The sequence below is a fragment of the Microtus oregoni genome, unplaced genomic scaffold (genome assembly GCF_018167655.1).
Source record: "Microtus oregoni isolate MIOR12 unplaced genomic scaffold, Mior012 000073F_000, whole genome shotgun sequence".
NCBI classification, from domain to species: domain Eukaryota; kingdom Metazoa; phylum Chordata; class Mammalia; order Rodentia; family Cricetidae; genus Microtus; species Microtus oregoni.
Genome location: NW_024543980.1, coordinates 1,727,609 through 1,753,974, shown reverse-complemented (window position 1 = coordinate 1,753,974; position 26,366 = coordinate 1,727,609). Strand labels below are relative to the sequence as shown.

At 38.6% G+C, this 26,366-nt stretch overlaps 1 protein-coding gene across 2 annotated transcripts in view; it reads left to right on the top strand.

Annotated features, from left to right (window-relative positions):
• Positions 1–207: 207 nt before the first annotated feature.
• LOC121441029 (amine oxidase [flavin-containing] B) overlaps positions 208–26,366 on the top strand; it is a 105,667-nt gene continuing 79,508 nt past the window's right edge. For both annotated transcript variants that reach the window (XM_041642171.1, XM_041642170.1), the window contains exon 1: positions 208–369. In XM_041642171.1, coding sequence (XP_041498105.1) covers positions 324–369 — 46 coding nt within the window. In that variant the 5' untranslated portion in view covers positions 208–323. The remainder of the gene's footprint in view (positions 370–26,366) is intronic.

Below are 26,366 nucleotides of genomic sequence, written 5' to 3'. Positions count from 1 at the left end.
CAGTTGCATAGAGTGATTGCGAGGCTGATTGGAAAATACATAGCAGAAAGCAAGGGGTTGTTTACTCAGAGGAAGGACTTTGTTGTTCTAGGTCACCGTCTCAGCTGGGGTGTCCGCCCTCCTTAAGCCTGGACCATCGGGCAAGGGGCGGAGGCGAGGACTTGCGCAGTGGCAGGAGGGCGGGGCTTAGAGTCCAGACTCCTGCCAGCTTATAGCCGCTCTGCCCAGGCACTAGCGTGAAGGGACAGCGCACAGCGCGGCTACAGGCAAACGTCCTGACACAGTAGCGGGCGACGTGAGCGGCCTGGAACCTAGCGAGCACCATGAGCAACAAATGCGATGTGATCGTGGTGGGGGGCGGCATATCAGGTCAGTCGCCGCTGTGAGCTCCTGCTATGTTCTCAGACAAATGGCCAGCTCAAGGGAGGCCAGCAAGGCAAAGGGGCGGGGGCGGACCCCAGAATCCCGACTCTTGCTGTACCTGGGGCTGTCCTTGTGGGTGGAATTGAGCTATTGTCTGTCTGTGTTTTTCCTGGGGAGTGGATTCAGTGAGTCCCTGGCCACAAATGGGAGACTGGAAGCTTGCTGAGGGTTTGGTGTTAGACTTTGATCGTTTCCTTCAAGAATGCTGCTAGAATTTTCCAGTTGAGGGGAAAGGGAACTGGAAAGCTGGAGACACTTGGGGTTGGGAAGACCCTCAAAGGTCAGATATTGGTTCCAGATTGATCTAGACACGTTACTAACTTAGAAAAGGCAAGCAACAGGTTTTTATCTTGTCATTGATCGAGTGGTCTTGAAAAAGAAAAGGAGATAGATCCTGTTGTCAAGCATCGCTCAGACTTCCCGAATTCTCTGTGGCCCCCTGATTGCTATGAGTTCAACAGAGCTAACCGTGCCTTCTTGGCGAATGCTGCTTTTAGCCCCACCTACCCTGGCAGTCTCTCCCTGAGTATTGTAGGGTGACCAAACTGCTACTAGGCCCAAGTCCACTCCATATTTGGTAAGAATGGGGACAAAGACTGCCCATTCGTAGAGAGACTATGGACACAACAAAGGTAAGAAGCGCAGAAGTCAGACCTGGGAGGGGATTATAAGAAATGGAACTCTCTAGAGAAGGTCAGGCGGGCTCCAAGTCACAGGGCCAGTGAGAATAAGCAATGCTCTCATCATAGGCAGTTTAACTGGTACCTAAATTCCTAGAAGGTGCTCTCAAAATCTGTAGAGAAATTGTTTAAAGATTTGCCGTCCATTGATCTTAAAGGACCATATTTATCAAGAGATCACCTTTCTTCCTGTCATGAGAACTGGACAAGTGACCTGACTCTCTGAGAACCAGAGAGAGGCCACAAGCATTGAACGTTGCCTACTAATCTTGGTTCTGTTTTCATGGCAGCCCTCCTCACCTCTGGGTCAGAGCTTGGATTAAATACCTCTGTGTAGTCAGCCATGTTGAACTTACCCGTGGGAGGCAAGCAGCCTGGCACTGCAGATGCATTGATGCATGAGCACAGTGTGCTGAGGTGGTAAGAGCAGACACACACTCAGCTTTCATGGCAATGCTTTTCCTGCCTTCTCTCTAAGAGAAACTTGGACGTCAAAGCATTTCCCACCCAGGTGCCATAGACGATATTACTGCTCCAGACACTATGTTGTCTTGTTGAAAAACTAAACCTTTTCTTTTCAGGCCACTAACTAAAGTCCTTTGCTTTCCCAAAGGGCCCTGAGGGGTTTTCTACTTTGCCCCATTTTTTTTTTTTGTCTTTCTGATTTATGCCTTAAACTTTCTTTTTTTCTTTTTTTTTTTTTTTTTTTGGTTTTTCGAGACAGGGTTTCTCTGTGGTTTTGGAGCCTGTCCTGGAACTAGCTCTTGTAGACCAGGCTGGTCTCGAACTCACAGAGATCCGCCTGCCTCTGCCTCCCAAGTGCTGGGATTAAAGGTGTGCGCCACCACCACCAGGCTGCCTTAAACTTTCAACAGAATGCTTGGGTCTTAGTGGTGCCTACCTTTAATACCAGAACTAGGGAGGCAGAGGCAAGGAAAACTCTGGGTTTGAGGCCTGGTCTGCAGAGCAAGTTCCTCGATGGCCAGAGCTAAATACACAGAGAAATCTTGTCTTGATAAACCAAGAAAACAAACCAAACAAAAACCAAAACAAAAGAACAGTATGTTTGTATTTTTAGTGCAGAGAGCAGAGCCCACCGCTTCACCATACCATGCAAGGCCTCTGCCACTGAGCTACATCCTCAGTTTCTATGCTCCAAACCTTCAAACTCACTGAAATTATTCATGTTAGACTTGCACAGGAGAGGTCTATAAAGGTTTAACTGCTTTCATAAACCTTGATGAACCTCTGCATTAACTCTGATCAACACAAGTAGATGATAAGAGACTTCCCTTTGCTCAGAATTTTGTGTGGAATGGATATTCTGCTAATGAAAGCAAGAGATCCAAGACCCAGACTTGCTATATCTGCTCCTTGCAGATAACACCAGTGAATCATAGTCAGATTATAAGACTATTGTGAAGGGTAAGTGAAAAATGCGAGTTCTGGTTTGGAAATGTCTAAAATATGGCACGGAGGGCACTGAAGGTGTCAAAATGGAAGACAGATGCACATGGTAGCACACTTTGATTCCCTGTGATGGGAAGGATAAAGCAGGAGGATAGGAGGACCAAAAGTTCAGCCAGCCTCCTGTAACACAACCTTTTCTTAAACAAAAACACAAGTTCTATCACTCTATGAAGAGAGTTAAGATTTCTAGAGGACAATCTAAGGAGAAATGATTTCTTATGGGCTGTGTTGCAGTAGGCTAACTATAGAGACCAAAAATGCACCATATATTAAAACAAGAATCAGAAAAAATAATTATTAATAGTTTCATCACAAAATAACAATTGTTTGAGTTGACAGAAATAATTATTCTCAATTGAGTCTTACGCTGTGCATAACTATATCAAAACATCCGGGGAATATCTAACTTTGCTGTGCTGGGAATGGAACTCAGACCTCAAACATTTTAGTTACCTCTACCAGTGAGTTACATCTCTAGTTCTGTAAATAAATTATAAAAGACAGAAAGTAGGAAAACAGCTCAATCAGTAATGTATTTGCTGCAGAAACATGAGGATGAAGTTAACCCTCCTCCCCAGAACCCATGTAAAATACAGCTGAAAATAATGTGAGAGCTTGGAGACAGGGAGTAGCTCTGGGGAATGCTATCTATTGCAGAACACACAGCAACTGCAATCGGGAACTCACAGCACTGCAAAAGAATGGGTCCATCAACAGTCAGGTATGGGTGGAGGAAAGGTTCATGGGGCCCTACTCACCAGGGATGGACTATTTGGTATTGATATATTCAGAGAAAGGTAAGACCTTCAGCTAAGTGCTCGCTGGTGACCTAACCAGACTCCAATAGGTAGTTCAAATCCACTGGTCATATATATGGCCCAGATTAAAATAAATGCATTACAAAATAAAAACAAAGTATGAAACAAACTAGTATCAATGAATCAGTGAGGTGATGATTGATAGGAATAAAAGGGAGATAAGAGAAGATGTTGGCGGGAGGTCATATAATTGCATATCTATACATATCTATTTATATATATTTATATATGCATATATATGTATATGAAGTTGTCAAATGACAAAATTTATCCGTTTAAAAAATGAGATGGGGCTGGAGAGAACTGGAGAGCTGGCCTTTGCGGAGAACCTGGGTTCTGGTCCCAATACCCATATAGCATATCACAACAGTCTATAAGTTCAGGCAAATACCCATACAATAAAGTTATATATATGAACAAAAGAACTGAGTATGAAGGCACATAGCTGTAAGCCCAGAAAAGCTAGAAACCCTATCTTTAAGAAAAATAGTGCCTGGATGTTGACCCCTGGCTTACACACACACACACACACACACACACACACACACACACACACACGTGAGTACTTGTACAACCACACCCACATAGATGTATGCATACCACACATACACTCACACATACAAACACACATGAGGGAACTGGTGTGTGTGAAAACAGGAGTCTATTCTTTCATTTAATGAACACTTACTCCTATCTCACACGAAGGGAATTAAAGTTGAACATAGGTTGTTGATCCTGGAGCCCTCACAAGTGAATGTGACAGCCAGTCATGAACAATCAATAAAAATGGCCCATGGCACGTGCTTTGGTAGCACACATGCAAAACTCTAGAGAAGGTGATTGTAGAACATATCTGAATCTGGGAAAATATGGGCAAACTTCACACACAAGAGGAGGGACCTGGGCTTTAGAGAAAGCATGAAATGGATACGTGATGTAGATGCTGGAAGCATGCATGGGAAAGACCTAGCCACATGTTCAGGAAGCACTTAGAATTGCAGAGGACAGAAAGACTATAAGAGCTGAAGCAGCAGGAAATCTGTTGAAAGGCTGTGTCTCCTGGAAGTGACAGGGAAGCTTCAGCCATGATCCCTCAACTATATGGCTGCCTAATCAAAACCTGAACAAGTACAACACCAATAGACATGACAACACAGAAAGGAAACATTTCAAGAGACCCCACCCCTTAAGAATAACTATTAGCAACTAAGGAATGCTCAGGGGGAGAAAATAATCTTCCCCTAGGAAAGAGTCTCCAAATAGCTTACCCACTTTCAGATGGTCAGGCCCGAATAAACAGACTGAGCAGGTTGTATCTATTCATTTGAGTTTATGTGTATATACATATATGTGAGTGCATATTATGTATGTATGGATAAAACAATATAAAAAGGAGGCATGGATCTGAAAGGTATCAAGAAGAGGTATGGGAGGTTTAGAGGGAGAATAGAAAATGGGGAAGTGATGTAATTATATTTTAATTTCAAAAATAAAAAAATTCATACCTCTTAAGGAAAGAATTTCATTGGGAAGAATGAGGGAGAGGTCTGACAGAAACAAAACTGAAAGGTCAGTTGGGATGGTGGCCCTGGTGGCACAAGCCTGGAATTCCAGCTTTAAGTCTGGGTACACAGCAGAATTGTTTTAAAATTTTTTCAAGTTTTTTTAAAGGTCACAAGAGATAAATCGTGGAGAGCCTTTTATGTTTTTATCATCTTTTGTTGTAAGTGAATGTGATACTTTTTAATTCCTAAAAGATAAATGTGAGATGATTGGGAATACGGAGAGAGTGCTGGTGTGAAAGGAACTGGGAAGAACAGAGGACAGGTTTGTGGGAAAAGTTGAGACAGCTGGGAAGGAAGTGCTGGGAATACACTTAGGGACAGAAACTCAAGGAGGAATTTGGTGCCATACATGTGCATGACAGAGAGTTAAAGTCACTGCCATGGAAGAAATGGCCCAAGTTGAGAGTATACAGTTTTAGAGTCAGGAGGTGATTGACACAATGGTTTATGTTTCCAAATTCCACTTGGTTTTTGAAACCTAGTTAATGATTAAACATGGGCCAATCTGATAATCCCCTGATAAGTTTTAAAGCTGTCAGCAAATTTGAATTCCTCCCTTTAGGATAAACAGAGAGGCACACTCAGGGTATAGCTAGTTAATATATAACTTTCTTTCTAATGCTTAAAAGCTTTCAGTGCAATTGAGGTATCTCTTTAGAAATGTCTGATTAGAAGTGATTCCCTACTAGTGGAAGAAGGTCGTCCATTTCCCGAAAACTGGCAAAGCAAACTGAATCTCCTACTTGGACCTGGCAGGCAGCGCTGCAGTTTCAATTTTTTAATGTTTGGGTTGATGCAGTCATGGAAACTATCTTGCAAGTCTGGAGTAGATCCTACTCAACCACCAAAATAAAAGCTAAGAAAGAGCAACTCAAAGCAGAAAAGAGAAAGATTTTGCTAGATTTGGGAAAGGAGAGACAGGAGACACTTGCTTGAGATCCTTGGAGGAGCATGAATCTACCTTCTAAATCCAACATATGGTGGGTGAGTGATGTATGTGGTTAGGAAAGTGAGCTGGCTGCCTGCTGGTGGGACTAGCTTGGATAGGAAGTGCCATTCACAGTCATAAGATATCATGAGTTCAGGGACACTGGAGGTAGAGGTCTTTTTGGGATTGACAGTCAAGCCTCCTCTTTCTCTGTCATGAAAGGAAAAAAGTGGAGAAATTCTCCTTAAGCGAAATGTTCAAAAACATCTATAATTTGATAATGTGCTTGAAAATTTGTATATCCCAGCTAAGAAAAAAAAAAAACAGAAAGGCCAGGGCCGTATTCAGTAAGCATAGATCGAAACCGTGAAAACCGCATGTGAGCCCTATTTCCTCCACTCGCCTAAGATACTTCGCATGGCTTTTCTCATCACTTGCTTCCTCGCTTCTTTTTTTCACTGGAAAAGAAGGCTTACTAACTGATAAAAAATTGAAAATTAAAATTAGAAATGATTCAAAACGTGTACTAGGAAAATAATTCCCAGTGAACAGGGAAGGAAAAAACTGCTTCCATGGAAAATAAAGCAGGAGAAAGACTAGTTTTAAAAGCAACAGAAAGTAGAAAGGGGGCAATTAGGGGAAAGGAAGGAAGGAAGGGGAGGAGAGAGAAAGTTGAGAGAAAGGGTGGGGTCAGGTATGCTTTATGCTGTATGCAGATGTCACAATGAAACACATTGCCTTTCCAATTGCTATCATGAAGTCACAATGGATTTTTTTTTGCCTATTTCAGAGGTTCAGAAAGAAGGCTTGTGATATGCCTTTGCTTTCTGAACAAAGAGCCTTTTTTCTTTTTCCCTTTTCTAAAAATCATTGAACTCATCTGAAGGAAGGCAGATAGAAGGAACTGGAGGGAGGAAAGGAGGGGGAAGTGACATCATTCTATTTCAGTTAAAACATTTTTTAAAAGCACTTTCAACATGTAATTATTACAAAATGGGGCCTTCATCTTTGTACTGTAAAAATCATTACCATTATATGCAATGCAAATAGTAATATTTAAAAACAACGTTTTTACATATGTATTTCTAATTTTGATTGTAATTTTAATCTTACAAATATATGGTGAGTTACATGATAATTTTTTACATTTATACAGACTGTAATGATCAAATCAGGGTAGTTAATATTTTTCTCACCTTATTCAAAATTTTTCCACTTATATGTGATAATTGAACACATTTATGAAGCACAGTGTGATATGTCAATAGATATAGATAATATGTTCTATTCAAATTAGGATAATTTGTGTCCTCACTACCTGATCATTGCTTTTTGTTAGGAGACTTCTAGACTCTCTCTTCCCAAAAAGGTAAATGTATTATAAAATAACTTCTATTAGTGAGACCGCTGTACCTAATGTATCTTATATCAATCAAAATAATCTTGTATTACCTGATAACGTCTCTCTCTCTCTCTCTCTCTGTCTCTCTCTCTCTCTCTCTCTCTCTCTCTCTCTCTCTCTCTCTCTCACACACACACACACACACACACACACGCATACACACTGTATAATCAAATCAGTGTAATTAGCATTTATTTTTCTTCAAAATATGTATTGCTTTGCATTGGAACCTTTGATTGCCTCTTTTAGCACTTTGCAAAATACATAATAAATTGTGGCTGTGGATTGTAGCTTGGTAGTAGAGTGATTTCCCAGCATGCCTAAGGCCTTGGGTGCAATCCTAGAACTTCAGAATAAAACAGTTTTAAAAACTATTGTATTCTATAGTCCAGTAACAATGCTATAGAACACTATAACTATATAACTATGTATAATATGTATAATATGTATATGACTGTGTTTTGCTACCTGCTGTCTCACTGTATGACCTTACTCTAGTCCTTCCCAGCCTCTAGTGCATTTTACTCTCTTCTGTGAGAGCAACAGTTTTGGCTTCCAAATATGAGTGAGGTCATCCACTGCTTGCCTTTCTGTGCCTTGCTTATTTCTCTTGATGCAATCTCCAGTCCCTGAGAGAAGAAACAGGCACTTTTAAATGTAATAACTACTTCCTTTTCAGGAGCCAATAATTTTTCTGGATGTGACTCACATAGGTGATAGCAACAAAATGTGTGCATAAATTTAAGCATTGGTAGCAGCCTGCCCACTTCTAACTGTGTCCTGCCACAGACCCCCATCAAGGGACTGGAGGAGCTCATTGATTCCTCGTCTGGAGAAATCTGTGAATCCCTAGATCTGTGCTTCAGCATCACCCCAGCCAGGCTGCTGTTCTAACTCTGATGTAGTTCTTATGGTGGCCCCTTGATGCCTGTCTTCATTATAATAAAAGTTAAACAACAAACAGAATTATCCATTCAACGCTGTTACTTAATAACAGTAAAGAGCGGTAGCATATTGAGCATTGTCTACATGCTTGACTTTTCATGACAGCTTCATTAGGATTCTAATGACAATGCCTCCTTACACCTAGGGTGTATTGGTAGGAGGAGCCTGTAAGTGGACTGCATGGGTGAAACCACATATCACTAAAGAACAATTTCTTGCACATTCTTAGAAGTCAGCAGAATGGGTTTAAGGCACCGATGGAGGAGTTACTTTCATTGGTTAATAAAGAAACTGCCTTGGCCCATTTGATAGGCCAGCCCTTAGGTGGGTGGAGTAGACAGAACAGAATGCTGGGAAGAAGGGAAGTTAGGCAGACACCATGACTCTCCTCTCTGGTCAGATGCGATGGAGCAAGCTGCCAGGTCAGACATGCTGAATCTTTCCCAGTAAGACAGCACCTCGTGGTGCTACACAGATTACTAAATATGGGTTAAGCAAGATATGAGAGTTAGCCAAGAAGAGGCTAGATATAATGGGCCAGGCAGTGTTTAAATGAATACAGTTTGTGTGTTGTTATTTCGGGACACAAGCTAGCCAGGAGGCTGGGAACCGGGTGGCAGGAACACAGCCCACAGCTCCTTCTACAAGGCACAAATGAGTCTTCTACAGTACTTCAATACCATCCTCCCACTAGCTGGGCAATGAGGTAGGGGCTCTGTGCCTCATAGGAACAGCAGCAGTGGCAACAACTTTCAAGGGTTGTGTCCTATCTTACAAGCTTTGCTACCTTTGGTAAAATAGTTAACTTTCCCTGCCTTCATTCTCATCTGGCAAATGAGGTTACTAATAACATCTATATTATCTATTATATAAAGTGGTTGAGAAGAATAAAGAGAAAATGTATGTTAGGTGTTTGGAAAGGGGCTCAGCATCTGCAAAGTATACAGGAAATGTTGACTATTCTTGTTAATCAGGCTCACAAAGTGACCACTTATTCAGTAATAGAGTGAGAAATTGACTTGTAGAATTAGTTTGTGTCTGCACACACACATACACACACAGAGAGAGAGAGAGAATGAGAGAAAGAGAGAGAGAGAGAGAGAGAGAGAGAGAGAGAGAGAAAAGAAGGGAGAGGGAGGGGGAGGGAGATGGGGAAACAAGGCCTATTTCAACAAAGAATTCTGTTTGCAAGCACTGCTTATTCTGCTCACATATAGAGATGATATATGAAGCCAGTGACTAAATTTAAAGAAAAAGCTTAAACTTGCTTTGAAATATACATCTAAAACATAAATATGTCAAATACCAGAAATCCCAAACATATTGCTCTACAAAGCCTTACAATCGACTTGATGCCTGCAGATAATAACATTAGGATTGCCCCCATTCCCTGTGTCAGTTCTACTCTCCTTGTGAGAATAACACATCCAGTGAAGCAAGTTTCAGTCTTTTCACCTTTGTCCACGACAGCAATTTCTCTATTACAATAATTTTGTTGGACACAGTGTTTTATTCTGATGCTCAGGCTGTTCTTAATCTTCAGATGCTCTGGTCTCACCTTCCTAGACACTGGGATTACAGGTGTGTGTCACCATTTCCATCTGTGGAATGATGATTACTTCTGCTCTGGTATCATTCATTCATTCACACGGCTGCAAGTACACACATTCTCAGAAGATTTTAGTAGGGTAATTACCTTAACTGATCTGCACACAATTAATGCCTGGTTTAAATACCGCAGCATATAATTGAGGAACTCAATTGTTCTAATAATTTCTACATTTCTGACAAAATAAAACATACAAGAGGTCTTTGGCTTTGATTTATCTTGTGAACTTGAGGAGATACTTTAGCTTCTAGATTATTTCTCCAAGGTGTTGGCCTACAGGAGCACTTACACAGTAAAGTCTATATAATGACGTTTCCAGATATTAATGACAGATGGCGTTTTACCACCCAAATTTAGTAAATTCACACATTTATTCTTAACAATTTTCAAATTCACACATACAGTAATAGGTATGCCTTAAATTAGAATGTCTGCAGCTTAAAGAGTATGTCCAATCAGTGGTATTAAGTCATTACAGGTGAGAAGATAAAAGTGTAATGGTAGGTGTGCGCTAGGACCCAGGATGAATGGAATGTATACAGTTGTATATGACCCTGGGCATGAACTACTCATAACTTAACTTTCAGTTTTAGGTTTGGTGGACATGATACTTATAATCTTGGCAATGCCCCATGTCTGATTTTATTACTGCATCTCATCTACTGTGCTTTATTTAAATTATCTGTTAAGGGATGCAGCTGAAGCTCAGTCAGTAGAGTGCTTACCTATCATGCACAAAGCCCCTAGCTCCATGCGTAGTACTGCATAAACCGAACATGAGGATTCATGCCTTGTATTCTCAGTCCTCAGGACATGGAAACATAAGGATTGGAAGTTCAAAATCACGCTCAACTGCACAGTGAATTTCAGGTCAGCCTGAAATGACATGGGACAATGTCTCATAGGACAAATGATCTGATTAAAGATTTGTGAATTTTCATCTGATCACAAACTTGTCAAAATCAGGAACATGCTATGATATATCTCTCTAGCTCTAGACTTTCATAGCCCCCAGAAACTGGGTTAAACCAATAGAATTCCTGGGTGAGCATTATGGGTTTTCCCAGGCTCTGGCTCCATAGTTGAGAACCTGTTGAAGAATGGAGCTAAACCATATACCTCCTAAAGGAAGAGGGCTAACCTAGATGTGAAGCACAAGGCTTAGAGGATCTGGGGACTTCACTTCAAATCCCAGCTGTTTTTCTAAATGTGCATCTTGGATAAGCCAGCACTTGCTTCCTCAGTTTCAGGATCTTTCTCCATGAGTGGGAGCTGCTCCATCAGGAAATACTGACCTTATTTTTACAAGTCACTGGGTATATTTTTTTTACAAGTCATCTTACAGAGGGACTCTGAAAACTTGAAAGAGAAAATATCCTGCTAGGTTTAAAATGCATGTCAAAATGAGAGTCTCTGTTTAGGTGAACCATGGACCTAAAGAAATGGTGATTTTGCCCGCACCAAAATGCTTGGAAATTTGTTCTGGTTATATATGTGGCAGCCCATCTTTTCCTTTTTTTTTAAGGATTCATTTAATTTTATTTTATGTGCATGAGTGTTTACTTACATGTATACACGTGCACTGTGTATGTGTCTGATGCCCCCAGATCCCAGAGGAGGGTGTTGGATTTCCGGTAACTGAAGTTACAGATTGTTGTGAGCTGGGAATTGAATATTGGAACATGTGGGTGCTGGGAATTGAATCTCGGATCTCTGAAAGAGCAGCAAATGCTCTTAACTGATGACTTACCTCTTCAGCCCCGACTTTACATTCTCTCAAGAGCTCACTAGGCTTTATTTCTAAGGAATCTACATAAAACTGATTTATGCTACAAAAGGATTGTTAAAAGGGTAAAATTCTTCCTTAATTTTGAACATTCAAGTGATGAATTTCTTTTGAGATAATGTTTTAAGTGATTTCTGATATGAAAGCTTCTTAAGATTTTTACTTATTAGATAAAACCACCTCGTTCCTCACTTGTTCATTTTGAGTTGTGTTAGGAATGAGATCTAAGTCCTTATGCTTACTAAGGAAGTATTTCACTGATGAGCTACATCCCCAGCTCAAGAACACCAGATTTTATTTATTTCTCTAAATGCTTTTTTATTTTTATAAAATATTTTATTCATTTTTATATTTTTTATTTTTTTCACTTTTATTTATTAGTAGTATGTCTGTGTAATGTATGGGTGGGTATTAGTGGCATGGCATGGGGGGGTCACAGAACAATTTTTTGGAGTGGTTCTTTCCTTCAACTTTTACATGGATGCAACCTATAAAATATTAGTCCTCTTACCATACACAGTGTTAAAAGACATCTGAAGTGTTTAGTGTTTAATAAGCCTTTGGTTTTTGTGTCAATTTTTTCTTCCATTGTTATTTCATTCTGGCTTGCTCAGCAGCAGTATTTTCCAGAATTTGACAATGACGAAGGTGTCCTGACAGGTCTCAGCTCTATTTGCTTCTAGTCCAAACACCCTCACTGCTTTTTATTAATCTGTCCAATATTTCCACCAATTTTTTCATATTAAATATGGAGTCATGGCTTCATCATTTGGAGATGAGGCTGTTTTTTTTCCCTCTTAGGCTCTCAGTTGCATTTCTATCTTAAATTGCATTTTGTTTTGATTTTATCACACTTCTATGGGTTATTTTTGTTTGCTATATTGTAGCAGCAAACTGTTTAGATTGTCATCTAACAGAAGGGTGAAATGAAATAGGAACAGCAAATTAATTAATAGCCAGAATACCCTTAGAAGTTTGAAGAAAGAATTCCACTTAGATAAATGGAAGTTTCAGTCATCCCATCTGTGGGATTTACACGTTAACACACATTTTAAAGAGCTGGGAATATTTTTAATAATAGAAACTATAAAGATAATACATATTTGTTGAAGAGAAATCTATAAATTTACAAAAAATGTCAAGAAGGAAATGAAACTCAGGTATAATTAAACCTCATAAAACTACCTACTCTTACTATTTCAGTCTATATTTTCTTCATAGAAACTATTTATTATATACTCATTACTATCCATTTTAAAATTAATAACATTTTATGAATGCTTATGAATATCTTTCATTAATTATGTTTATTGAAAACTTGTACAGTAAAAATACACTGATTATAATTTCCCTTTCTCCTTTTTTCCCCAGATATTCTCTACCTTTTCATCCATTAAACTCCATACCTTCTTTCTCTCTCTTTAGAGAAAATAGGCAAATAAAAAAGCAAACAAACTACCACAGCACAAACAAAACAAAACAAACCCAAAACAGCGCACGCACACACACACTCACGCATACACACGTAAACAAAACCCATAAAGACACAAACCTGAAAACCATAATATACAAACAAAAGACCAGCAAGATTAAAAAAAGTGCCTAAACAAATGAGTGTGACCAAAAAATGTTATCTCCAAAAAATAGCATTTATTTCATTTTCTGTTGTCATCTACTGCTGGGCATGGGGTTAACATACACAGTGAGAGTCTGTTGGAGAAAACTAATTTTTCCTTTGAATTTTTTTTTAAATGAAGTTGTCAAGGAGTGATAGCTTATCTTCTGCATTAGAGATGGGAGCCACTAACCACTTCCTCTTTCAGCGCTGGGACCCTGTCTGACTTGAAATCTTCCTTCTACCCAGCCTCAGAGCTCCAGCAGACTTGCTTTCTTCTCAGTTTCTAAATGCCTCACAAGAAGAGGCTAGAGGTCATTTACACTGACTTGTGTACATCTTACTTGATCTTGCCTCAGATGATAGCTTTCTTATATTTGTTTGGTTTCGTTGATGCAGGACCTTACTATACAGTCCCGGGTTACCTGAAACTCTCTTAGCCTAGGATGGACTTGAGCTCAGTGTGTAGTTCAAGATGGTCTCAAATTTGATAATTTCCTGCCCTCCCACCTCTGAACTCTGGGATTCCATATGATTGATAAATTTATAAGAATACTTCATATTATTGCATTATAACTTATTTAATGTACCATCTCTTGAACACTGGTGTTTTTTCCAAATTTCTTCTTTTAGACAAAGTTATAATACATATAAATTGTTGTTCATAATACTATCTCTTTATGAAATTATTAGAAATAAATTTTGGAAATCCCTTCAGTTCTTTTAGTATTTCAAAACTGTCACCCCAGACAAATTTCACCAATTTATTTTAATATTGAACTTCTTAGTCAATTCAAAAGAAAACAAGTATTCTCCCCATCTATGATACAGCACAAAGAAACCCATAATTCTTCATCAGTTCAGAACTGTAATGCATTGAAGTTATTGATAGTAGCAGTCATAAGCAGATTCAGTTTTTTCAAATTTTAGTGAATTTCTCATCTATGAATGTGCAGTCGACACCTTTTTGTCTACAACGTCTACTATAAACATATTTTAATCTTTGTAAAATATTGGATACAATTTATCCTGTTCTTCTAGACATCTGCCATCATTAATTAGCTGATATGTTTTGTTATAGAAATGAAAATAGCCTTATGACCAACCATTTTCTGTGACTAATTATTTTTATCCATCTAGATAAGATGGAAACACAGCTTCATCCACAGCCTATTGTAACAGCTGATCAAACAGCTGTTTTATGATTACATTTTAATCTCTTCTCCAGTTTACATTCATATGCTATGATAGATTTTAGTATACACAGGAGAGATGTGAGATACAGCCAACGGAGAATGGTCCTTTTATGCTATGCTAGTCAGTAACAATCAAACTGGTCTTGTTAAGCACCAATGATAAACTCACATACAGGTGTGCATTAAAATGAGTTGTTCTCATTTCATCAAATGTGTTTTCCTATGTTATGGTTTCTGTGGGGGACAAAACTGTTTTTCTCATTTGCTTGCTCTTTGGTTACTTTGTTTACTCAACAAACCTCTGTTGAGTGCACTGTTTGCCAAGCACTGAGCTAGAATAATGAGATGCGGATGACAATATCTTTGAGATGTACACTAAGCAGAGAGAGGCAAAGACACAGGTGAAGTCCCTGAAGGATAGTGTGGTGAGAGAGACATGTTATGTGGTTTAGAAGAGAGATTGGTGGGGAAGAATGGCCGCTTTACTTTAACGGCCTCAGAGACACTGGAGGAAATCTTGTCAATATTTATTGAAGAGATCAAAGGCCTATTCAAATATTATTCTCTCAAATATACCTTAAGTGGCTAAAGTGTAGATCTATAGTTAATATACTTAGTGCATTGGAATTTTACTTTGTTCTTTGACTGGACAATGACAGTGTAGTGGGTGCTGTGGTATGCGGTAAGATCCACACAGAACGGGCTGATAATGTCAGCTGCTACTGGACTACATTACAGTGTAGTGGGTGCTGAGGTATGCGGTAAGATCCATACAGAACGGGCTGATAATGTCAGCTGCTACTGGACTACATTTGAAAATTTCTCTGGGAACCCCCTTGGTCAGAGGAAATGGACTCATGCATGAGTGTTGCCTTTTCCTGAAGGCACTGTACAACCAGTGTGGTGGCACACAGGACTGGATTCCTTGTCTCAATCGAGGGGACTCTGGAGGGCCATCTCACTTTCAGAGCTGCTCTCTGACCTCCCTACTGTGATTATGTCTCAGTTGAGTCCCTCTCTTAGCAAAATGCCTTCCATCTTTGTGTATGTTAAGTTTAGATAAGGCTCATATATATATACAAACTTCTCTCTGAGGCTGTTTGCCTGGAACCCTAATCTAGACAGATTATGGTTGAGCAGCAATTCTTGATCAATATGTTATGAGATACTCTTATCATGGAGCTGATTTAACAAGTTTGAAGGTAGAGGCCATTAAAGGATAAAAAGCCTTTACTATTATGAGTGAACGAAGCTGAGAAGTCCCAGGGATAGTACATAGCCTCTTTCTTTCTGGGTGCCCGCTCTTTGATCCCTTAAAATTCCCAAAGCAAGATGAACTGGGCTTGCTGGTCTCTATACCAGCTCAAAGAAGTTTCAGAGATTCTATTTCTTTCAGCATTCTTTGAACTATTTAAAGTAGAGATTCAGACCCTTTGACATGGAAATTATACAAATATGGGTTTCTTCATTTATTAGAGAACTCTATAGCAGTGAAGTTAAGGAACAAATAACGAAACACAATCATTCGTAAAACGTGGATACATAAGGTCAAGGTCTGTCTGTGTATTCTGAACCATGATATTGTACCTAACTGTGATCTTGGTTTCTGGTAAATAGTACTGTTGGTGCATATCTATTTATTTCCTTTATCCTTCCACCATTTTCATGAAGTATCCTATAAGAATTCCCACAGGAACTGAAGATAGTGACTATAAAATGGATGATAGAATGAGAAGGAGGAAAATGAGGTTGTGAGAGAGGTAGCTGATTGGTAGGTTTAAGTGTCAAGACTAACAGATTACAGGTCTTTGGTTGAAGGATGTTTATATTTGAGGGATTTGAGCAAGAGAACTAGAAGGATGGAAAATACTTCTAATGTTCTATCTGTGTTGTAAGATTTCCACAGATAAACTTTTGATTTTATTCTTTGTAAATGACTGTAACACTGGCAGGCAGAGGGCTGGGTGATACTTGGAATTGAACCCAAGACCTCATATATATTCTACCACTGAGCTATGCTCTCAGTCCTGTATTGTAACATTTGAGTCAGCATGCACTGAAACTAAGAAATACGTCATCTTTTAATTCAATAAATAATTTAAGAGACAGAAGAACAGCATCTTTTAAAAATGAATTTAGCTATTGGTTTTACAGTTTGACAGAGGACAGAACTACCCACTTCCATGTTTAGGGATGACTGATAGACCTCTGTTAGATTCAGAAATACAGCAGACATCCTCTTTGGTTTTGTTCTAAATAATAGTATGTGTTTCAGTTGCCCACAGTTACTGAGAATGCTAACTCCTCTGATGGTGACACTGCATAAGTGATGAACAGGAAGATGAAGAAGGGACTCAAAGCAAAGTATTCAGGACTCTGAAGTATGGATCAGCAGTGAGACAAGGACTTTACCCTCAAGCTTGAAATGGTTAGGAAAAAAAACCATGATCAGAATTCACCATTATTAAAGTCCATTGGAAAGAGCACTTGCTTCAACAAACTGTGCGTGCAGGCCTGTGTACTTCCGACAGACAGAATCAGACAAACAGACAGACAGAGAGAGAGAGAGAGAAAGAGAGAGAGACAGACACACACACACACACACACACACACAGAGAGAGAGAGAGAGAGAGAGAGAGAGAGAGAGAGAGAGAGAGAGAGAGAGAATATCAATCTGTTCCATGCTCCAGCAAATGCAACATCCTTGGGCCAGACTATTAGCATTATACTGTCTAGCACTCTGAAAATTCTGAGATTCTGGTCTCAGATTGAAAAAACCCAGACATTGTTTACAATGTTTATTGAGTTGTCTATAAAAGGAAATTGCAGAGCACTTTTTAATCCTATAGTTCAGACTCTTGAATTTATTTTACATCCAACCCTTGAGTAGCAATATGTTATTCTATCTGTTTATCTGTCATCATTCTTTAATTAGAAAACATCAGCTAAATGCCATCTTCATGATAAATGCTAGGAATGAACAACCAAGAAACAGATCCAGCATAACACGCATACATACACACACACAATCAGGAGAAATTGTATTTCTTGTGCCTATTGTCATTTTTGTATGTGCCAAAATATTTTTTTCAAATAGAAGATTTTTCTTGGTCCCATGAAGGATTTTACATCTGAACAAAGACAGGAAGCTGAAAATCCATGTTCTCTGCCCTCTTCTAGCTTTTAATTTTTTTTTATTCACCATGGGGTGATATTTCCAGCCTCAGATGGAGATAAGCAAATTATCACAGAAGTGGCTTTTGTGTTACTAGAAAGTGGCTGCATACAGGAACAGTCAGAAACTGACAGAGATCATGTGGTCTTTTTAATTGACGCATTGCCTGTATTCCGTTTTCCTCCCCTTATTCCCCTCTGATTTCATGGAGAATGTGTTCGAGGGAAAAGTGAGCTTTGTGGAGATAGATCAGTCTGCTAGCCCGGATATTGAACTTCCATTGGGCATGTCTGAGAAATAAAGGGAAGCACAAAGCTGCTGTGATCGCAGGTAGGTAAGTCAGGCAAACACATTTGGTCTGCAGACAGCAAATTCACTTGGACCTTGTGCTTTCTTTAGTTCTTAGTCTTAGTTACTGGGGAGAAAATAATGAAAGGCGGCTAAAACTGCTAAAGCAGTTTTAGTTTTTATTCCTGTTGTGCTCTTTGGAGGATATATTTCAGCCACAGATATCTCTTAAATCTGGCTTTCTTCTCTAAACGTGAATTCCTTTGAAAGGGGCTTGTAGGCTTAAGATTGAGAGGAAATTTAACACTAGTCTGTAAGATGAAAAGCACTGGTAATTTTTAAATTTCCAGTGAATAGATGTGTAAGAGGTTTAAATATCTTTTCTTAGGCTCTGAAAAAGTATTGACTCAGACTTTCAACCAGTCTCCACATTAGTGTGCTTCAATATGCAAAATTATAGTGCTTTTGTCAATGTTTTAAAAATAAAGTGGATAAAGACTTTAATGGCATTGAAAATGATATTTGCAGATAATGTTTAAGGTGAGAGTTTTTTTAAGCTTGCTTCTAAAAATAATCACAGCTTCATGTAAAGGATAAACAAAATACATGTGCAGAATGCAGTAACAATGGTGTCTGCATGGTAGTTCTAAAGGCCCTTAAACACATATAGTCTTTGTGTACATAAGAAAAGCAATACTAATTTATCTCCTTGAACAAATACATTTTTTGCTAGATTGTGGTATATGTTTTTGTAAAAATAATTCATGAATGAATTATGGAAAGCCAGAAAGACATAAAGGGTAAAAACACAGATTGGGAACATCTATTTAGTTTATACAATTGTCAAACTGAATATCACCTCTAGGCCAGTTTCCAAACCAAGAGCATTGCTTCTTATCTAATATCATAGGGCTGCCACAGCTCTGGGGAGAGCTGATCTCTCATTTGCATACACAGAAGCAAAGATTCTGGCTCTGCGGGTGAGGTATTTGCCTGATGGATTTCTGTGCCTGCTGGAACCTCTTATAGCCATACTCAAAGTAGGCCAGCAGATGGGCTTGATGTCTCCATGGGTAGCTGTCAGCTTATAACTGTCATGATTGGATACATAAGGAACACAGTGCGCCAGAATACAGACAGCGATAGAGAGTAGTTGCTTAACATATGTGAGGCCCTAAGTTCCATCTTAAGCACCAAAACATCTAAACCTATTGTCCTCATCTTTTACATAGAATAACTAAGGCTTATTTAACACTACCTTCTGGCTGAGTAGCAATAAGTCCAATACTACCACTTTTATTGGCTATCTTTGTTTCTTCTCCCCAGATTCTTATTAGAGCTCCTGGAAGCCACCTTTCCGATTCGTCAGCTCTTGCCAATCCCTTGTTTCAGGGTCTGTTTGGGTACTAACTCAGACAATTATTCTGCCATAATCTTTTTGTCTCCTCCTATTAGTTCTAAAGAGTTAGGACTTGGGCTAGAGAGATGGCTCAGTGGTTAAGAGCATTGCCTGCTCTTCCAAAGGTCCTGAGTTCAATGCCCGTCAACCACATGGTGGCTCACAACCATCTGTAATGAGGTCTGATGCCCTCTTCTGGCCTGCAGACATACACAGAGACAGAATATTGTATACATACATACATACATACATACATAAAGAGTTAGGACTTTTAGTTTTATAGTATACTTTAAACCTGTCAAATTCTCTCTCTGACTCTCTCTGTCTCTCTATCTCTCAGGATTTTTATATATAGGGCTTCTTCTATATATTGCTGTGCTCCTCAGAGTCTTCTCCATGATGGACCATCAAAATATACAATAGAGTAACTTCAGATTGGTATAAAGCACCACCATCCATTTCCAGAACTCTTACATCTTCTCAAACAGAAAGTCTACCTATTAAACCCAAACTTCTTATTATTTCCCCTAACCCAAACAACCCCTTACAACCATTATTCTACTTTTGATCTTTATGAATCTGGGTACACTAGGTTTTCATTATGAGTGGAATTATACAGTATCTGTCTTTTTGTGTCTGGCTTTTTTCACCTAGTTCAGTGTCTTCAAAGTTCTTCCATCTAATCCATTCACACATTCAATAAGAACAATCTGTTTTTAACAGTAAAAGGACCAAAAAAACCTCATTTAACTTCTAGAACCCACTTTTATTCAAATGAGAAGCAAACAAAATTATTCAAAGATAAAGATAATTACTTTACCCCTTGGCCCTTACCACTTACTTCCCAATGTACCTAAGCAGTCCACATTAACAGTATAGCTTGTAGCCGTCCACATTTTTCTTATTCTTTGACTCTGCAGTTATGCCATTCACTTCAAATCCTTGAATAATATGTATATTCTCCCATATATTATTCTTTTTTAGCTCTACTATTTCGCAAACTCAGATATCTTTTGTTCATCCTTCTGAAGTCCATTTTGGGAGTTTCTTTATCTGACAGTACTGTGCAAATTATATTGTATCCCCAAAGTCCTGCTTTTCCGCGACACCTTGTTCCATAATATTTTGTCTTCTCTAATGTCATTTTCAGTGAGAAGGGTAGTACAGTATCTGGTACAAAACAGGTTCCAAGTAAGTATCATTTGGCTCATTAAGTCTTTTATTTCTTGAAGTGATGGACATGTAACCCAGGGTCTTTGCAGGTTAGACAAACGCTATATTGCTAAGCTATATCACGAGACCTTTTGAATTCTTTTTGAGGTACAATTTAGAGCTTTATTCTTTTAATTACATTTGAACTTTTTCTGTGATGTCTTTCTTTTCTGAGTTACTTTAATAAAGTTAATAAAGATTAAAGGGTATCTTTTAGATTACAGTTGTATTGTGACCACCAAGAGACTAAGGAAGCTATTTCAAAAAACTAATCCTCATTTTCCTTCAGTATTTTTGTTCCATTTTTTTAAAAACATTGACATCCTCAGTAGTTGATGACAGGTTATGGCTCGAATCTACCATAATACAAGATACAGCACCCTGTTTGTGTTTCTTTCTCAAACCGACAGAGCTCTGCACATTTAAAACCTGATCAGAATTGATGTGTCTTGTTTATAGAAGATATAAAAGTGCAGGTTATTACTTGATGGCTGTCTCAGCTCTTGATAAGACTTTTATAATAGGCATCTGTGTACTATGTTGTCTCTCAAATTTGAAATTCAGTTGTAAAATGCATTTAGCTCAAGGATTATAGATCAGGAAAGTAATTTATGTTATGTACTAAGAAGATGACATACATTAGAAATTGCAATACTAAACCCTAGAGGGTATAGATGGTTCTATATGTACTAACATTTGGCTGCCTCTGTCAGCTCCAGTCCCTACTCTGCTCCCTTGAAGCCATTTGTGGCGTTTTGGTGGGGTGTTGTAGTTGCTCACTCAATACACTACACTGGGTACTGCTAGCGCTGAGGTCCCAGAATTTTCTGGTAAGGACCCTCAAGGACAGACAGTGGTTCTAGAGATCCTGGTACCAAAGCCACCACATTTCTCATACAGGCAATTTAGTAGAGTTATTCATTTAATAAAGTTTCATTAAAGTTCTATGATTTAGGGAGGTTCGGTGTTGTTAACCCAAACCAACAAAGACTAACTTCAAACTCTCTATGTTTTTGTCTTTGTCTCTCTCTGGTTTGGTATAACCCAAACTACAGAGATGGGTAAGGGAAGTTATGAATATTATTTGAGAAGAGAAAAAGGAAGAACCCAAATCTTGGCTTGGGTTCTCCTAGAAGCAGACCCTGAGAAGGATCTGAAAGCCTTATTTATTATTGAAGTGAACCCAACTGTACCAATAAGAAATGAGGCATTGAATAATGGTACAACAATGTGTTTTCAAGCCTGGAGCTCAATCCTGTTTGGGAGCTGGGAAGACTATTCAGTTATCCCCACTGAGGCACTAAGGAGATTTCAGATTCAGGGAGTCCAGAAGTATGTATAGCCACCAAGAAAGCCTTCAAAGAGTGAGTTACAGTGGCTCCAGGAAGCAGTGGTTGTCTTTACAAGTGTATATTGAGGTAATAAGAATGGGCATCAAAACCTGTCATTACATCTTCAATTAAACTCTTCAAATGGCTGGATATCAGAGATACTCTATAACCCCTCTATAACCCCAGCACTCAGGAAGTGGAGCAAGAACAGAGAGTTCAACACTAACTTGAACTATACTGTAAGTCCTGGGCCAGTCTGAAACCTGCAATCATTTTAACAAATAAAATAATAACCAATGCCAAACCAAAAATCAACCCTTGGATAACCTGTAAAATCAATGATAACAATAATAATCAGCTATATTAAGTTCCAAAATTACATCAAAGTATTTTTCAATAGTGGTTTTGCTGAAACGCCATTCGTATGCCATATAATTTACTCATCTAAAAGATCACATTATTTAGGTTTTCTGAACATGCTTCATGGGACTGTGTGATGGTTGCAACCAATGTGAATTTTTTAAATATCTTTGCCTTTCCAAGAAGAAAACAAAAATATTAGAAGTCATTTCTCCAACCTCTTCCCTCTTACTCATCACTTCTACCCCCATCTCTGACAGCTAACATTTTTCTCTCAATAGATTTGCCTATTCTGGGCATTTTGTATGGATGGAAACATTCACTACATGGTCTTTCATGTCTGGCTTCTTTCACCTTTGTGAAATGTTTTCAAGGTTCATCCATGTTTCCATGTGTATCAGCACTTTAGTTCTCTTTAAGGATGAACAATATTCTGTGGTATGACTAACCCATAATTTATTTATTCATTAGTTGATAGACACCTGAGATCTTTTCACTTTCTGGCTATTATAAGGTTGCCATAAATATTTCTACACAATGGGTAGACACGTTTTCATTTATATTGGGTATGTGCCTAGGATGAATTTCAAAGTCATTTTAAAACTTTATCTTTTCACTTTTGAAGGTCATTGTCATAAGTTGAAAACTGTGGTCTGCAATGGTTGACCAGATACCTTACAGTTGCAGGTACATTTAGAAAGTACTTTGTATCAGCTACCTTCCAAAAAGTGGGTGGAGATGCCTGGATTACTGGATCATTTGCTTCTTCTATATGTTTTTCTTAGATGGTTGTGACTGTGGGAGGTTCACTAGGCAAGACTATTAGGCAGCTTATCTTCCTCAGGCAGGATACTGCCTTGGAGTTGACCCTTTTCTGACCTTATTTAGCTTTCTAAAAGCTAAGTAGATCCCATGAACCATGCCAAACCACGCCACTCCCATCCTTTTAAATCAGACTCTGGGATATCTTGAGTCTTGACTTATTTGTCAAATTTAAACCTCCTTTGTATAGTTAAGCCCAAAGTCCAAATAAGCTCACACACTGGCAAAAGTAAAGCCATTCATCAAAGCACTGTTTGTCCATTTATTGTTTGAGGTGCATATTTGCTGGATCGTGCTCTGGGAAATAGTGTGAAACAAGGTAAATTTACAGGAATGAAACGCAAACTAAATAGAAAATTGGACACACTTTAGTTTTCCATTCATAATTGAAACCCATGGATACTAATGAAGGTTATAGTGGCTATTATTTGTATTTTAATAAATAAATCCAACCGGAAAACCAGAAAAGCCAAGTTGCTAGAGAAGTCTTACCTCTACCAAGACTGGGTGACTGCAAACTAAGCAGCTTAAACCTTTCTCTCCTCTCATTTTATATTCCCTCTAGTGCTGGGATTAAAGGCATGAATCCCTAGAACTGGGATTAAACGTTTGGGCCACCACCACCTGGATTTGTTTCTACACTGATCTTGAGTAACCCAAGGTGGCCTTGAACTCACAGAGATCCATCTGCCTCTGTCATCCAAATCCTGGGATTAAAAGTGTGTGTCACCATTACCTGACCTCTAATGGCTTTAGATTTGCCTCTGCTCTTTAGTCAAGATTTATTTATTAAAATACAAACAATATAACACTATAGAACGTAAAACATAATAATCACTAAAAATGATTATTCCCAGCAACAGATTTATGGTGAATATATTTTATGTCTAGTTTTACCGATAGCATATATATATATATATATATATATATGTGAGTTTATATGTATTCATATTTACAAAATAAATAGAATAGCTCAACACTCACATGAAGACCAGAGTTAAAAATGTTTACAATTGTATGTACATTTAAGTGTATGTCTATAAATACACAGAATACATATATTTGCATGAATAAATATTTGCATTTCTGTTTTAAATTTTTTATTTTATACACTCATGAGTGTTTTTTCTGCATGTAAATATGTACACCACAAATGATCTTGGTATCTTCTGAGACCAGAAGGGGACAACAGATCTCCCAGAACTGGAATTAGAGACATGGTTGTAAGTTGTCATGTGGAAGATGGGAACCAAAGCCAGGCTCTCTACAAGCCAAGCCATCTCTCTAGCTGCCATATTAAATGTTATATTTAATACAAACTAAATATTTTTCTTAGTCACAGCTTTCATATGAATATGGAGATATTTCTGTTAGTCCCTGACCCAGTTCAATCCTTTAGCTGATGAACAATACATTAAATTCATCAGTTTAGAGGGCATAATGTAAACAATGCTATTAGATTCCAAAGTTTGCAGTGTAATCTAATAAAGACACATTGATGGCATTAAACAAAAAGCAATGAAGGGAAATAATTTCCTGTCCTTGAAAAACTAATATGCATCTCTTTCTCCACTCCCTCACTGAAAATTTCATAAAATAGCAAATAGCTGAATGTATTTTCATTTATTTAAATTGATATATAGTTGACCTTTGAGAAAAATTGCTTTTAGTGTACTTGCTTTCTTTTTCTTGAAAGTGTGGAAAGCTAATATAAAGAAAGGTAGGCTGTAATTTATAGAGAAGTTTTATAATTATGTGACACTCAATGATTGATTTAGGTCTCTAAAATGTATAAATTTATAAAAGTTATTCATGTAAAGAATCCTGCTAAAAGTCTAGTAAATGAAATTGTTCCCATGGTATTATGACTAATTAGAGATTGGTGGACTGGTGTGTGTGTGTGTGTGTGTGTGTGTGTGTGTGTCTGGTTCTTAGGATGTAACCCAGAACTTGACTTGTCCCATGCTGACACTCTACTACTGATCCCCAGCCCCAGCTTCTGGATGAATTTTTTTTTTTTGATTTCTCAATGGGAGTTTTATGAGTTTTTTTTTTAATTTATTTATTTATTCAGGATTTCTGCCTCCTCCCCACAACCGCTTCCCATTTCCCTCCCCCTCCCCCGATCAAGTCCCCCTCCCTCATCTGCTCGAAGAGCAATCAGGGTTCCCTGACCTGTGGGAAGCCCAAGGACCGCCCACCTCTATCCAGGTCTCCTAAGGTGAGCATCCAAACTGCCTAGGCTCCCCCAAAGCCAGTACGTGCAGTAGGATCAAAAACCCACTGCGATTGTTCTTGAGTTCTCAGGAGTCCTCATTGTCAGCTATGTTCAGCTAGTCCGGATTTATCCCATGCTTTTTCAGACCTAGGCCAGCTGGCCTTGGTGAGTTCCCGATAGAACATCCCCAGTGTCTCAGTGTGTGGGTGCACCCCTCGCGGTCCTGAGTTCCTTGCTCGTGCTCCCTCTCCTTCTGCTCCTGATTTGGACCTTGAGATTTCTGTCCGGTGCTCCCATGTGGGTCTCTGTCTCTGTCTCCTTTCATCGCCTGATGAAGGTTAATATTCATGAGGATTCCTATGTGTTTGTCTTGGGATTCACCTTCTTATTTAGCTTCTCTAGGAACATGAATTATAAGCTCAATGTCCTTTATTTATGGCTAGAAACCAAATATGAGTGAGTACATCCCATGTTCCTCTTTTTGGGTCTGTCTTACCTCACTCAGGATAGTGTTTTCTATTTCCATCCATTTGTATGCAAAATTCAAGAAGTCCTTGTTTTTTACTGCTGAGTAATACTCTAATATGTATATATTCCATACTTTCTTCATCCATTCTTCCGTTGAAGGGCATCTAGGTTGTTTCCAGGTTCTGGCTATTACAAACAATGCTGCCATGAACATAGTTGAGCATATACTTTTGTTGTATGATAGGGCCTCTCTTGGGTATATTCCCAAGAGTGGTATTGCTGGATCCAGGGGTAGGTTGATCCCGAATTTCCTGAGAAACCGAAACACTGCTTTCCAGAGTGGTTGCACAAGTTTGCATTCATTATGCATTATGCATTATTTATGTGTGTTTCTATTATAAATGATACTGTACTAAAGATATTCAGAAATAATTACCTTTTCCAAATTTGGAAGTCTTTCCTTAAATATTGAATCACAAAGTAATTATGCCTGGTTTTACAACATTGGTAGTTTAAGACTTTTGACACATCCCGGCAAATTGCTTTTCTAAGAACTTCCCCAATTATACTTCTGGTTTGCTTTGTTTCACTCTTGGGACCATTTAATATCTTTTTTATATCTCTCTCAAATTGAAAATGAAAGTGGTATTCACAAA